The sequence below is a fragment of the Cnephaeus nilssonii genome (genome assembly GCF_951640355.1).
Source record: "Cnephaeus nilssonii genome assembly, chromosome: Y".
NCBI classification, from domain to species: Eukaryota; Metazoa; Chordata; class Mammalia; order Chiroptera; family Vespertilionidae; genus Cnephaeus; species Cnephaeus nilssonii.
The window spans coordinates 4,440,529-4,454,120 of record NC_137096.1 but is presented as its reverse complement, the minus strand read 5'-3'; the positions used below and the strand labels follow the sequence as shown (position 1 = coordinate 4,454,120).

Below are 13,592 nucleotides of genomic sequence, written 5' to 3'. Positions count from 1 at the left end.
TCTCAGGGGGAAAGGGGTGTGCAGGGTGCGGAAAGAGATTGGACAAAAATCTTACACCTATGGATGAAGACAGTGGCGGGGGCGTAAGGGCATGGGGTGGGGTGGGGAATAAGATGCAGGGGAGCTATGTGGGGGGCGGGGAAGAGGAACACCTGTAATAATCTGAATAAAGATTTATTAAAAAAATAAAAATAAAAAACATAAAGCACATATGTACATATGTCAAAATGACAGAACTTTTTTTTTTATATATAAACTAGAGGCCCGGTGCACAAAATTTGCATGGGCGTGTGTGTGGGGGGTCCCCTCAGCCCAACCTGGACCCTCCTCAATCCGGGACTGCTCGGGGGATGTCCGAAACTGGCAGTCGGACATCCCTCTCACAATCCGGAACCGCTAGCTCCTAACTGCTCAACTGTCTGCCTGCCTGATCACCCCTAACTGTCCCCCCACCCCAGCCTGATCACCCCTAACCACCTCTGCCTGCCAGCCTGATCACCCCTGACTGCCCCCTCTGCCAGTCTGGTCATCCCCAACTGCCCCCCCACCAGCCTGGTCACCCCTTAGTGCCCCCCCTGCTGGCCTGGTTGCCCCCAACTTCCCCCTGCCCGCCTGGTTATCCCCAACTGCCCCTCCCCCCCCGTTGACCTGGTCACCACTCATTGCCCCCCTCTGCTGACTTGGTCACCCCTAACTGCTCCCCCTGCCAGTCTGGTCACCCCTCACTGCCACCCCCACCCTCCTGGTTGCCCCTCACTGCACCCCTGCCAGCCTGGTCGCCCCTCACTGCCCCCCTGCTGTCCTGGTCACCCCTAACTGCCCCCCCTGGCAGCCTGGTCACTCCCAACTGCCCCCCCCCCTGACGACCTAGTCACCCCACACAGCCTGCTGGTCAGTCATTTGTTCGTCCCTTGCTAACCCCCATGCCGGCCTGGTTGCCCCATGCAGCCTGCTGTTCAGTTGTTACTGTGAGGGCGTCATGACCAATTTGCATATTACCCTTTGGTAACCCAAGGACTGCCTGATAATTCCCAGGCCTGGTAGCATGTCCTGGGGTGCAGTTCATCCCTCAGCCACAAGGGGCGCTGGTTCCCAGGGAAAGGTGTCCTATCCGCTTGCTGGTTAATAGGTTGCAGGTCTCCCTCCACTTGCTGGTTCCTGGGTGTCTGCCCTGGTCAGGGTCTCCTTCAACAGCGCAGAGCTGGTCTCTTCAGCGGAAAGCTCTGGCCGTCCTGGGAGTCAGCCCCGGGCTCATTTTATTGCTGTTGGGTTGCAAGAGGCAGTGTGTCGGCAAAGGCGTGGCCGGCTGGTTTGTTGCAAATGTAATAGTTATGTCATGAGCTTTGCCTACAGCACAAATGAACATGTGTGTGAAGCATGTATGCATGTTTTTCAGGCATGTTCATGTGTGTATGTCTATGAACATAAATACATCTATATATCATGGGAAGACAGAAATAGAATATGGATAAAGAGACGGCTAAGAATTTGAAAAGATCAGTTAATTGTTGCAGCTTCCAAAAGCAAGTCATTCTTTTCTTGTTGATGTTGGATATTTTTCCACTGATTTTTAGGGAGAGTGGAGAGAGGGAAAGACAGAGAAACACTGATGGGAGAGAAACACATTGACTGGTTGCCTTCTGCATAGAGCCCCGACTAGGACAGAAGAACCTACAACCAAGGTAGGTGCCCTTGAACAGAATCAAATCCAGGAACCTTTAGTCTGTGGGCTAATGCTCTATCCACTGAGCCAAACTGGCTAGGGTATTCTTTTCATGTTTCACAATATATTATTGATTTTAAAGGCTTTATTAAGAAGTAAACTTGCAGCCCATCTTAGAAAGTTCTCTTTCTTTGTATGTGGTGATTTTCTGAATGAAATAAGCCACATAAAAATATTGTGGCAACATGAAATAAATCTTTCCAAATAAAGCAGTGTATGAGAATTTTCATTGTTTTCTAAAATGTTTTTGTAAATTTTTATTTTTGCTCCCAAATGCAGCTTGTGTGGACATATATGTAAGATTGTATCTCACGTCCTATTGTGGGATGTGCCCACATGTGGCCTAACGGTGCCCAGTGTGTGCTTGGACTCAAGACCTGGCATTAGGAATTGCGATGAGCACGGGTGTGGGAAAATGCCTGTGGATTTAATTCCTTACAGTGATTCAAGGAGATTAGCAAGATCTGGGTCTAGTCCCCTTGGGGAAGAAGATGTTCATTGGAATGGGTTGCTCATTGTTACTCGTTCCTCCTCTAGACCAGCAGATGCCCAGTGTCCGGAAGACCATCCGGGAGCACAGGGGGGCCTGCGGCACCCGGCCTAGGTGTCTGAGCCACCCCGCGCCCTGGAAGCGCCGGAGGTGCCCCAAGAGGGCCAAGGCAGGGCAGGGACCCTACCCCGGAATTACAAATACTCTGAGGACCTCGCCCCCGCCCCCCTGTCCCCGCCGGGCCCAGGGTCCCAGGCGCAGAGCAGCCTCTAGGTCCCGCACTCCGGGGGGCAGGACCCCCGGCCTGTGAGCGCCGCGCTGCTCGCCAAGAGACCTGCCCCGCAGAGGCCGCCGCCGCCCAAGCAGGAGCCCAGGCCTTTCAGGGGACCGGCCAGTGCCACCCCCGCGGGCACCCCTGCGGGCAGTCAGCTGGCTGTGCCTGGCAGGCCCCTGCCCCCTCTATCTCCTGTGCGCAGCCCCTGTGCCTGGGCTGAGAAGCCAAGCAGCGCCCAGCCCGCAGACGGCCCCCGGGCCCCGGGGAGCAGGACAGGCAGCATGTAGACTAGCACCCAGCCTGTCCGAAGCGAGAAGCCCCGCTGCCTTCTAAGTTCCGGCCCCTGCAGACGCCCACCATGGAGACCTCGCGCTCCCCTTCTCCTCAGTTCGCCCCCCAGAAGCTGATGGACAAGCCCCCGCTGCTCATCCAGGACGACAGCTCAGCAAGGTAGGGCCCTGGGAAGGTGGCCTCTGCATCCTTCCCCTTTCACGGGCTCCCTTCCCCCTGCTGGAGGTTTTCTGTGCGCCCTCCCTGCCCAGTGCCTGCCCTCCCTGCCCAGTGCGCTCTCTCTGGTGATATGGGAACTGGCCAGCAGGAATTCTTCCCGGGATCCTGTCTCATGGCACCAAAGAATGAAGCGGTGGACCAGAGGCGTTCAAACAAGGCAGGAGTTTATTGCAAAGAAACACAGGCTTCTCGCTTGGGAGAGAGATTCAAATCGGTGTCCACCAGGTTGCGCCTCCTCCGTGTCCCTCTCCCCCAACCTCCTTACCCCCGCAAGCATGCTCTTTGTCTTATCTGTACCCTCTGATTAATTCCGGGCCTTTTTGCAACATTATTTGTTCTCTTTCACTTCCAAGAAAAAACATCCTGTTTCCTGCAAAACACATTCTTTGTTTCAACTAGCTCCAGGATTCCTCCTTCTTCCACCTCTCACTCCAAATACCTAATTGTACTTAACTCCTTTCACTGGTGCCCTGTTCCACTCCTGATGTTGGACTTTCCCTTGGTCTGGGAATAGCACAGAGGGAACCAGAGTTCCATGGTCCCCGGATTTCTAATTTATTGGGGAGCTAGACCACACCTAATTACCTTTATCCAAGTCCCAAACCCTTATATGTTCATTTCCTAGGGACAAGGCTGGGCTTATTTCTAAGCACTTTCTGATTGTGATCATAACCCAGTATAACCCTGACATGAGTGAGACCTTTGGATGAAATTGGTGGGTTTCATAATATCCACCATGTCCATACGCTTTTTTGTCTAGATCTTTTTGTTTTGTTTTTTGTTACTCCTCACCCGAGGACATTTTTGCCATTGATATTTAGAGAGAGTAGGAGGACAGTAGAGGGAGAGAAAGAGAGAAACATCAATGTGAAAAAGACACACGTATTGGTTGCCTCCAGCATGTGTCCTGACCAGGGTGGGGGATCGAACCTACAACCCAAGTACATGCCCTTGACTAGGAATCGAACACGAAACCCTTGGTGCATGGGCCAGTGCTCTAACCAGTGAGCACACTGTCCAGGAATGGTAGGTCTTTTTATGTGAAAAGGTAAGTGGGCATACACCTTGTGTGAAAGCAGAAGAAAACCTGGTTCCATTCCCTGCTGTTGTCAGGATTTCAGGCACGCAGGTGGAGGTGCTGGCAAATGTGGGCAGGCAGGGACTGGCTGGTGAAGAGCCCTGACAGAGCCTTCAGCCCCCCCTGACTGTGTGCCTTTGAGGGACTGAGAATGGGAAGAAGGGAGTTTCCATCTCCTCCTCAGCTGGGGGAGGGCACTTGGGCCTGGGGAGATTTGGTGATGTCTGAAGACATGTCAGGTGCTACAGCTGGCAAGAGGGGTGCTCCTGGCATCAAGGGGGTAGGGCCAGGGATGCTGCTAAATGTCCTACAGGACAGTTGCCCCCACAGGGGGCACCACCTCATGTGGCTATGTGAATGTCAGTTGAAGGCTAAATGAAGTGTGTTCCTCGCTGCACCACAGCGGTCAGCAAAGGGGCAGGCTGTTTGCATCCTCCCAGAAAGTTCTCGCAGGCTCCCTGCTCTCGTGTCTTGGAACTACTTTTTAAAAAATATATTTGTATTGATTTCAGAGAGGAAGGGGGAGGGAGAGATAGAAACATCCATGATGAGAGAGAATCATGGATCGGCTGCCTACCACACACACCACACTGGGGACTGAGCCCACAACCTGGGCATGGGCCCTGACCAGGAATTGAACCATGACCTTCTGATTCATAGGTCAATGCTCAACCACTGAGCCACACCAGCCAGGCAGAACTATTTTTCTTTTAGCTTGAAATAACTCAGCAGTACAACTGATGTCAACCTATGTTTTCATGTGTGGCATCTCAACCATATCTTCCTATGTGTGCCAATACTATGCTCAGTGTCACTCAGAGTGCAGCAGTCACTTAATAGCCTCTCATACTGACTTCTGCACAGGAAGAAGAAGCAGGAAAGCAGGCTGAAGGGTGAGTCAGGTGTAAGATATGGTCACAGGCTTACCTATGGTGGCCTCTTAGTGTTATGGAACTGGTGCAGAAAGGCAACAGTCAAGTACTCAGAGGTTTTAGGAGAGACCTTTAATCAAGCAGCACTGCTGGCTCAGGGGATACAATGATCCAAAGCCTGAATAAGTGATACAATGAGATTGCCCCATATATACAGTATATACTAGAGGCCTGGTGCATGAAAATTCATGCACTAGAGGGGGGGTCCCTCAGCTTGGGCTGCCCCCTCTCACAGTCCGAGAGCCCTCAGGGGCAGGAGGTGACCCAACGATCAGGGGAAGGCGATGCCCCATCACACCTCTGCTGCTGCCACTGCCGGCAGCACAAGCCTCAGCTGACCCTGATTACCTGCACCTCGGGGGGCCCTAGGCAGCTGTGCAGCCACCACCAAGGCTTGCCTGCACCTCGGGCCGGCCCTGGGCAGCTGGGCAGCTGCCATCTGAGGCTTGCCTATGCCACAGGCCAGCCCTGGGCAGCTGAGGGGCTAAGGGGACTGGGGGACTCCAGAGGCAGTGGGCATCACCATCTTTGAGGGCAGGGCAGTCAATTAGCATATTCCCTCCTTATTGGCTGTGGGTGCTGCCATCTTTGCGATGGCATGAGGGTCAATTAGCATATTACCTCTTTATTAGATAGGATATTCCTAGGTTTCTTTGTTTTCTGTTTCCTAACTACCAGGCTTTTGTGGTGGGCTTCACAGCCCCTCTTGAGTCAGTTAGAATGGGGGAAGTTAGATTGTATCTAAATGCCTGTTCTGGGTAGTGCCTCTAGCTAAGCTGTTACATTCTTTTGTTTTTGTTGTATTGTCAATCAGTGAGCTAGACAAGACACCTTAATGAGCCTATTGGTTAGGAATAATCTTTATTGCCACAGGTTCAGAGCAGAATACCTCTGTCAAATTCTGGACAAACACAGGAAGGAGTATTCCCTTTTTATATCCTTCTAGGTCTTTGTGTAAGTTATTTTTACAGACAGTTTGTAACCTTGAGTATATATCATATCTAACAAACATCTGTCATATCTATCAAACACCTGTAACCTTGAGTACATATCTATACAGACACCTGGCATTAGTATCAGCATATCAGTTCCTTATGTTAGATGGCTAGCTTGTAAGGTCAGACAGTTAAGTTTATCTTTTCTATACAGAATAAGCAAGTATCTAAAAATAAGGTAGTTGACTTACAGAGCAACTCTAAAATAGCAGAGAATTTCAATCAAGAGTTTTTCCAAAGGAGAAATCATTACTATGCTTCATTCTCCACTGGTTTTGTGTAAATGAGTCAAATAATTGACTCTTGTGGGTAATTTTTGGGGAGGGGGTTGTTAACATTGTTAACATACTCAGCTTTGAGGTTTCCTTTACCAAGTCCTATAAAGAGAATTAATAACACAGCACATGTGAAAGTTTTATCTATAGAGGATCCAAAGAGTCCTAGATTCTTCATTCTGCCTGTGCTGCCTTGAGCTGGGTGTGATGAAGCCACGTTGGGATCCCATCAACCTTGACTGCCATGGGGGTGGTCAGGATGATGGTATGTGGTCCCCTCTAGGTACGAGTCAGTCCTTGTGTGGTAAATTTCTTTACCCAAACAGAGTCACCAGGGTGGAAGGTATGAACCAGATCAGAAGTTGGTACAGGCAGAGCGTTTTGGATGTGCTTCTGGACTGTTCTTTGGGTGGACTGTAAAGCCTGTAAGGAATTGAGTAAAAATTTCTTTTCTTAATGAATTTCAGCTTTTATTAATTTTTCTAAATCTGGGGACTATTTCCTGGTGTAACTTCTTAGCTATTATGGTAGCTGTTTCTGTCTTAGTCAGGTAGGTCAGGGGCTGGAAGAGTCACTAGAATCTGTAGAGCCTATTAGTTAGGGCTGATTTTTAGTGCAGCCTCCCAGCCACTTCATCCATGGCTCGGTTCCCTCTTGCTTCTGGGGAGTCCCCTTTCTGGTGTCCCTTACAATGGACCAATGCCACTACTTTGGGTAGCCAGATGGCTTCTAGTAGAGCCAGAATATCTTCCTTATTTTTGATGTCCTTCCTGGCTAAAGTTAAAAGTCCACGTTTCCTGTAAATAGCACTGTGTATGTGAGCCGTTGCAAATGCATACCTGCTATCAGTATAAATTGTTACTGATTTGTATTTTGCCCACCGGAGAGCCTGAATAAGGGCAATTAATTCGGCCTTTTGTGCTGACGTTCTGTGGGTCAGTGCCTGAGACCAGATGGTTCAATCTAAGCCCCTTGTCTCACATACGTAGAGGTGGAAAGACTTGGTTACATTTGGTAGTGCCAGTTGGCCCATCGTTCTTGCTCTGCTCATGCCTGTCTTACTGCCTAATATATTACCTTAAGGATCCTGGCTCTTAATTCTCTCAGGGAAAATGGATGTCGGTGGGCTCCTCTGGCTACTTTCATGCTGAAGAGGGGTGGAGTTTTTTTTTTTTTTTTTTTTTTTTTTCAGAGCCAAGAGATCCTTGCTGTCTGTCAGAGGGACGATGAGGCCTGGGCACAGAAGGAGGTGGGCTTGTGACCTGGCGGAGACAAACTGTAACAAATGGTCTGATGGAAGAGAAAGAAAATATTTTAATTCTAATGACTTCTATTGAAATATAATTTTTCTCCTTAAAATTATTCCTCTGTTCATTAAAATAGCCAAATCAAGACTAATTTATCTATTGTATTTAATTTGGTCTGATTGTTTGCATAAACACAACAAAAATGGTAACTGACTACCTTTGCCGGAATTTCATGATTGAATCTTAGTGTGCTCCGTAGGGCTGGGAAGCCAAGCTATCCAGGTGCCGTCAGGCCTGACTGTAGTACCTGCTGAGTTAGGTGAAATGCTCACCTGCAGTGACTACACCTGGGCTCATGCCCTAGGCTTCAAGGCCCATCTCAGTGGCCCTCCTACTCCTCATGGCCTAGAGTATGTGTGGGTTCCACAGGGACACAGAGGCACCCTTATTGCTCCCTTTCTACTCTGGTCCAGAGATGGTAAGGTATGTGCTTAACATGCCAGTGCCATCTATTTTCAGGGCTACCAAGCAGCATACCAGGCCTTTTCCTTGGCACTCTTATTGGCTTCAAGACTTCAGAGTTCAGGCAGGGCTCTTTAAAACATGTTATTCCAGTCAAAGTTTTTGGTCAATAATACCACTATTGGAAACCGGTCTTATTGAATTTATGCAAAGAAATGTATTGCCATGATTTATTTATTAAGAATTGCCAAATTTTGGAGGAATTATATAAGGAGAAAATTATACTGACCTGCTTTAAGATCTCTTGATATTCTTTGCCCATTTGGCCACCTGCTCTTTTGGCAGCTAAGTACCCTTTACTTCTTTTGGGATTCAACCCTATATAACCTTCTTCTAGGACAGCTAACATACGGCCATAACAATGACACTCGCCAGCTACTCTTAAAGACTACTAAAGCCTGTGGACCTACATCCTCTCTAATAAAATGGTAATATGCAAATTAACCATCCCTCCGCTACATAAGCCACGCCCACCAGCCAAGCCACACCCACCAGCCAATCTGGGCGAGTATGCAAATTAACCCAAACCAAGATGGCTACAGCCACAGAGAGCAAGGTTTCCCAGGTAACAGAGCAAGCCAAGCTTTCCATAGCCGTTGCAGGCCTAAGCCTCCACTCAAGCTACAAAGTTTCAATTATAGAAGGTAAACAAATTCAAACAAATGGCGGCAAAATGGAGCTTGAGAGAGCAGGCCAGGGTTGCCGGCGGCAACAGGGGAAGCAAAGCTTTCTGCACACCCTGGCCGGGCCCACCCGCTTAAGGCTACAAAGTTTCAATTGTAGAAGGTGAATTAACTGCCACAGAAATGGCTGCTGCCCTGGAGGGAGCAGCAGGCTTGGCTCTGCTCCAGGCTACAAAGTTTCAATTGTAGAAGGAAAATAAATCCCAGATACCAGGGCCCTGCTTGGGTTGCCAGGGGGCGTGGCTGGCCTGCAAACCACCACAGGCCCCTCGCTCAGGCTGCCCCACGCCCCAAGGGAACCCCACCCTGACCCAGGACACCCTTCAGGGCAAACCAGCTGGCCCCCACCCATGCACCAGGCCTCTATCTTATCTAATAAAAGAGTAATATACAGATTGATCATCACTGCAACACACAATATAGCTGCCCCATGTGGTCAAAGATCCTGCCCTCATGTGGACACAAGATGGCCACTACAAGATGGCCAGCAGGGGAGGGCAGTTGGAGGTGATCAACCCTGCAGGAGAGGGCAGTTAGGGGTGACCAGGCCTGCAGAGGAGGGCAGTTGGAGGTGATCAACCCTGCAGGAGAGGGCAGTTAGGGGTGACCAGGCTGGCGGAGGAGGGAAGTTGGGTGCATACAGGCTGGCAGGGGAGCAGTTAAGCATCAACCAGGCTGGCAGCGGAGTGGTTAGAGGGTGATCAGGCTGGCAGGCAGAAGCGGTTAGGGGCAATCAGGAAGGCAGGCAGGCAAGCAGTTGGGAGCCAGCAGTCCTGGATTGTGAGAGAGATGTCCGACTGCCCGGGATCAGGCCTAAACGGGCAGGACATCCCTCCAGGAGTCCCAGATTGGAGAGGGTACAGGCTGGGCTGAAGGACAACCCCCTGCCGTGCACGAATTTCGTGCACCGGGCTTCTAGTAGGTCTATAGTAATTGGTGGCAGCTGTATTCAGATCTGTAAGAGAATCAAAGGTTAATAAAACATGTTGACATAATGAAGTACAATATTGGCAATGTGGACACTTCAGGCAGCCAAATTTTCTGCTACCAAACATGACACATGGTAGGGCTATACAAACATCTCAGGGAGGTGACTAAAGTCCAATTTTGACCTTCCTACACAAAGCAAAACTCTCCTTGTCTCTCTGGAGCCATATTCATGAGAAGAAGGCATCAGCGAAGTCCATTATACAGTTTTCTGCCGGCCACTGTCAGGGCTGTGCATGGTGGTCAGGTCTTCTTTCTAGCTACAAACACAGTCTGCCCAATTTCCCTAAAATGTATTTTGACACGGGAGAAATTTGTTTGCTGCACACATGCATCTTAACCCCTACACAACCGGGCTTGTACATCTGCCCAGCAAACTGCAGTCTATGAGTTCAACATGCATCCTCAGGTCCTCTCAGCTCAGCGGGTTTTGGCCAGTCCCTCAGTAAGACTCCTCTCTAGGAGAGTCTGAAAGTCCTAAAGGCTCTCCGGTCTATGGAGAGTTCCTTTCCTTTACCCTTTCCAGTTAACCCTGTTTACCAGTTTACCTGTTTACAGTTTACCCTGTTTATAGTTAACCCTGTTTACCCAGCCTTGCCATCCCAGTCTCTCACCACTGCTTGGTTCCTAGTGGTGAGCCCAACACAGCTGGGGCTGCAGGAAGAGACAAGATTGCACATAGCAAAGCACTCCAGTTGCGGCTTGGGCGTCAAGCCTTTGCCTACCCTCCTGTCCTCTTTCCTGGCAGAGACCACACCCTCTTCTGCAGGCTCCCTTGCTGGAATGGGGCATCTAGCCCCCCTCCCAACTGGGTGTCTTGCCCACCCCTTGGTCTAAGGAGTTAACTCTCTCCATTTCTCTGGGAGAGTCCAAAGTCCTGAGCCTACCAACTCAAAGGTATGTCTTTTCTCCTGTTAACTCCTTGCAGTACCAGAAGCTTCTGCTGAAGTCTTAACACATTCAGTATATTTGCAACCAGAAAACTGTTACCAGCTCTTTTGCCGGCTACTTTCACATATCCCAGGGCCTGTTGTTTGTCATTTTTATTTTTAAACAGTAAGTCAAATGTTTAAGTTTTTTATTGTGTGTTGTAAAACACTCATAATTCATTGGGCAGCAGCTCAGGTGTCAGCCTGGCATCCCCAACTTTCTCGCTGCTGCTGCTTCTTCCAGCTGCTGCAGGTGACTCAGGCATCTAGCCCCTCTGCCTTCTTTCACCTGGCTCTTGGTGCTGAGTCTTTGGTCTACCTAGCAACCAGCTTTAAATCACCAGGGCAGCTGTGTACTTCAGCTTCGTCTCTCCTCCACTTGGCTCCTGGGAGTTTAGTGGGTGTTTTTTTTTTTCCAAGTCATGCCTGCCCCTGTCCTGACTGCTTTTTTTTTCTTGCTACTAAAACCTTACTTTGTCCCTTCTTATTACGTACATAATCTTTATAAACTTCACACTTTCAAATTAGCCTTCAAACCTTTGTATGTTCTTCAAAAATGCATAACCATGCCTCATACCTTCTACTCAGTAATTCCTTATTCTTAGAAACCTTAATCTTTTAATGATTACCAAAAAGTAAACAGGCAGCATTTCTTAGATTAACATTTATGAATACACTTTAAATGTACTTTTACTTTTAAGAAAATATACCTTTAACAAAGTACAAGAGACCTTCCTCCTGTAATAAAAACTAAGAGCAGGTAAATTAAGACTTGTCTAGTAAAAACTGCTATATTTTTCCTTATGTAATTTTAAGTATATTGTATTGATCTAATTTAGTAAAAAAATATTTCTTTTTGAGAGAGAGACAGATTTTTGTGTTACCTTAGGGCCCTGGAGAGGCCATAAAACTGCCTTTCAGTTAAATTCTTGAAATATTACATTTGGAAAAGCTGTTATATTTAATTTAAAGATTATTAAAACTTAAACCAGTTGTAACATTAAAGATTTGGTAAAATTAACTCTTTTTAATCTGGCCAATAAAATATTATATTTCAAAGTTTCTTTGCTGAACATTCCCATGCAGCCCAAGAAGCACCCAGTAGCCCCACCCTGCCAGTCTTGGAGGCAAACTTTTGTCAGCCAGAGGGAGGCTAAGCAAGCTGTAAATAACAAGTTCTTTGTTCCTTAAAAATGTTATAGCTTTTTACTACTTTGTTGCAAATAGTTACTTTGAAAGACTTTTCTTTTGATTTTTCTTACAAGCAATCTTGGAACCTAGCCAGCCTTTGTTTTCATCTTCTCTGGGCTTTACCCTTCACAAATTTAAATTAACCCCAGAATTCTAATATTTCAACCTAATACAGCCAAATCACAATTTAGGGAAGAGCAAAACAAAACCCTTACTATACAAATATAGACAGAAATTTTATTAGCTAAGTGGGATGATTCCCTCCTTGACAGAGAGCAAATCTCTCTAGGGAAAAAACAATCCCAGCAGCTGCTTGAGACCATGGCAGTCTGTCACTGCATTCAGCCTTTAATAAATCAAACATTTTAAGCAGACGAGTCAACAGAAGTACAGAATAAATTACAGAATAAATCAAAGTAGCTTTCGCTTTTATGCAGATTCTCACACTTATATTTATAGACCAGTCAATGAACAGGTAATTATGCTGAGACAGACAAACATCCGTAATCACACATTTTCAGTAGATGAGCACTGTTGGGAGTTAAGCAAATAATCAAAATACTGCCCAACTCCCCCAAATACTTGGGGTTTAAACAGATAACCAAAACACTGCCTAACTCCCACAATGGACATGGGGGCACTCTTGGCACCCATACCCCAAGACAATGTTCTTGACCAACGTCTCCGTGAGAACCTACTGGAGAAGTTAAGACTGCATCCAGTCCTCCTCTCAGTAGCAAAATGACTAGTTCCAAGAAAACAAACAGAAAAGTGAACTGAAAATTCCTTAATCAAATTTGAATTCCCTTACCTCCGGAGGCTTTTTCTGATGACTCCAAAAGAATTCAGGGGCATGTTAGGTATCCCTTGTCTGACTGTCACGACCACTGAGAAGTGTCTCTGGGGCCCTAGAACTTCATCAGGTGGTACCTCTCCGAAGAGATCCTCAAGGCCTGGCAGCCAGGCAGGGGAGGCTGTCTGTACCAGGCATCCGAGACCAGGTCTTATATAACCTATCTCTTATCTCACTGGGGCCTCCAAATGTTGTATCGTCAATCAGTGAGCTAGACAAGACACCTTAATGAGCCAATTAGTTAGGAATCATCTTTATTTTGTGCAGGTTCAGAGCAGAATACCTCTGTCAAATTCTGAACAAACACAGGAAGAAGTATTCCCTTTTTATATCTTTCTAGGTCTTTGTGTAAGTTATTTTTGCAGACAGTTTGTAACTTTGAGTATATATCGTATCTAACAAACACCTGTCATATCTATACAGACAACTTGTAACCTTGAGTACATATCATACCTATGCAGACATCTGTAACCTTAAGTACATATTTATACAGACACCTGGCATTAGTATCAGCATATCAACCCCTTATGTTAGATGGCTAGCTTGCAAGGTCAGACAGTTTATCTTTTCTATTATTCAAGCTTAAAAACAAAGTTATATTTTACAGAATAAGAGACTGTCTAAAAATAACATAGTTGACTTACAGAGCAAGGGATTATCTAAAAATAGCAAAGAATTTTAACCAGCAGTTTCAAACAGCAGTTTTTCCAAAAGAGGGATAATTTCTATGCTTCAGTTTAAGGCCCATTGTAAATTGGGAGTAATTAGGAAAATAGTTCTTGCAAGACCAAATTGTTAAGAAAGGGCAGTGACTTAATCATAGGCTGCCAAGAATGTACTGATTAACAGATTCAGACTGCTAGTCTTTCTATATCCTTTCTCATTAGTTCTCAGGTGCTAGTC

At 47.2% G+C, this 13,592-nt stretch overlaps 1 protein-coding gene across 1 annotated transcript in view; it reads left to right on the top strand.

Annotated features, from left to right (window-relative positions):
- The first annotated feature begins 2,235 nt into the window (after positions 1 to 2,235).
- LOC307096444 (protein Shroom2-like) overlaps positions 2,236 to 13,592 on the top strand; it is a 28,271-nt gene continuing 16,914 nt past the window's right edge. Inside the window, 1 exon segment of the mRNA XM_079766059.1 lies at positions 2,236 to 2,937. Within this exon segment, the coding sequence (XP_079622185.1) occupies positions 2,846 to 2,937 (92 nt within the window). The 5' untranslated portion in view covers positions 2,236 to 2,845.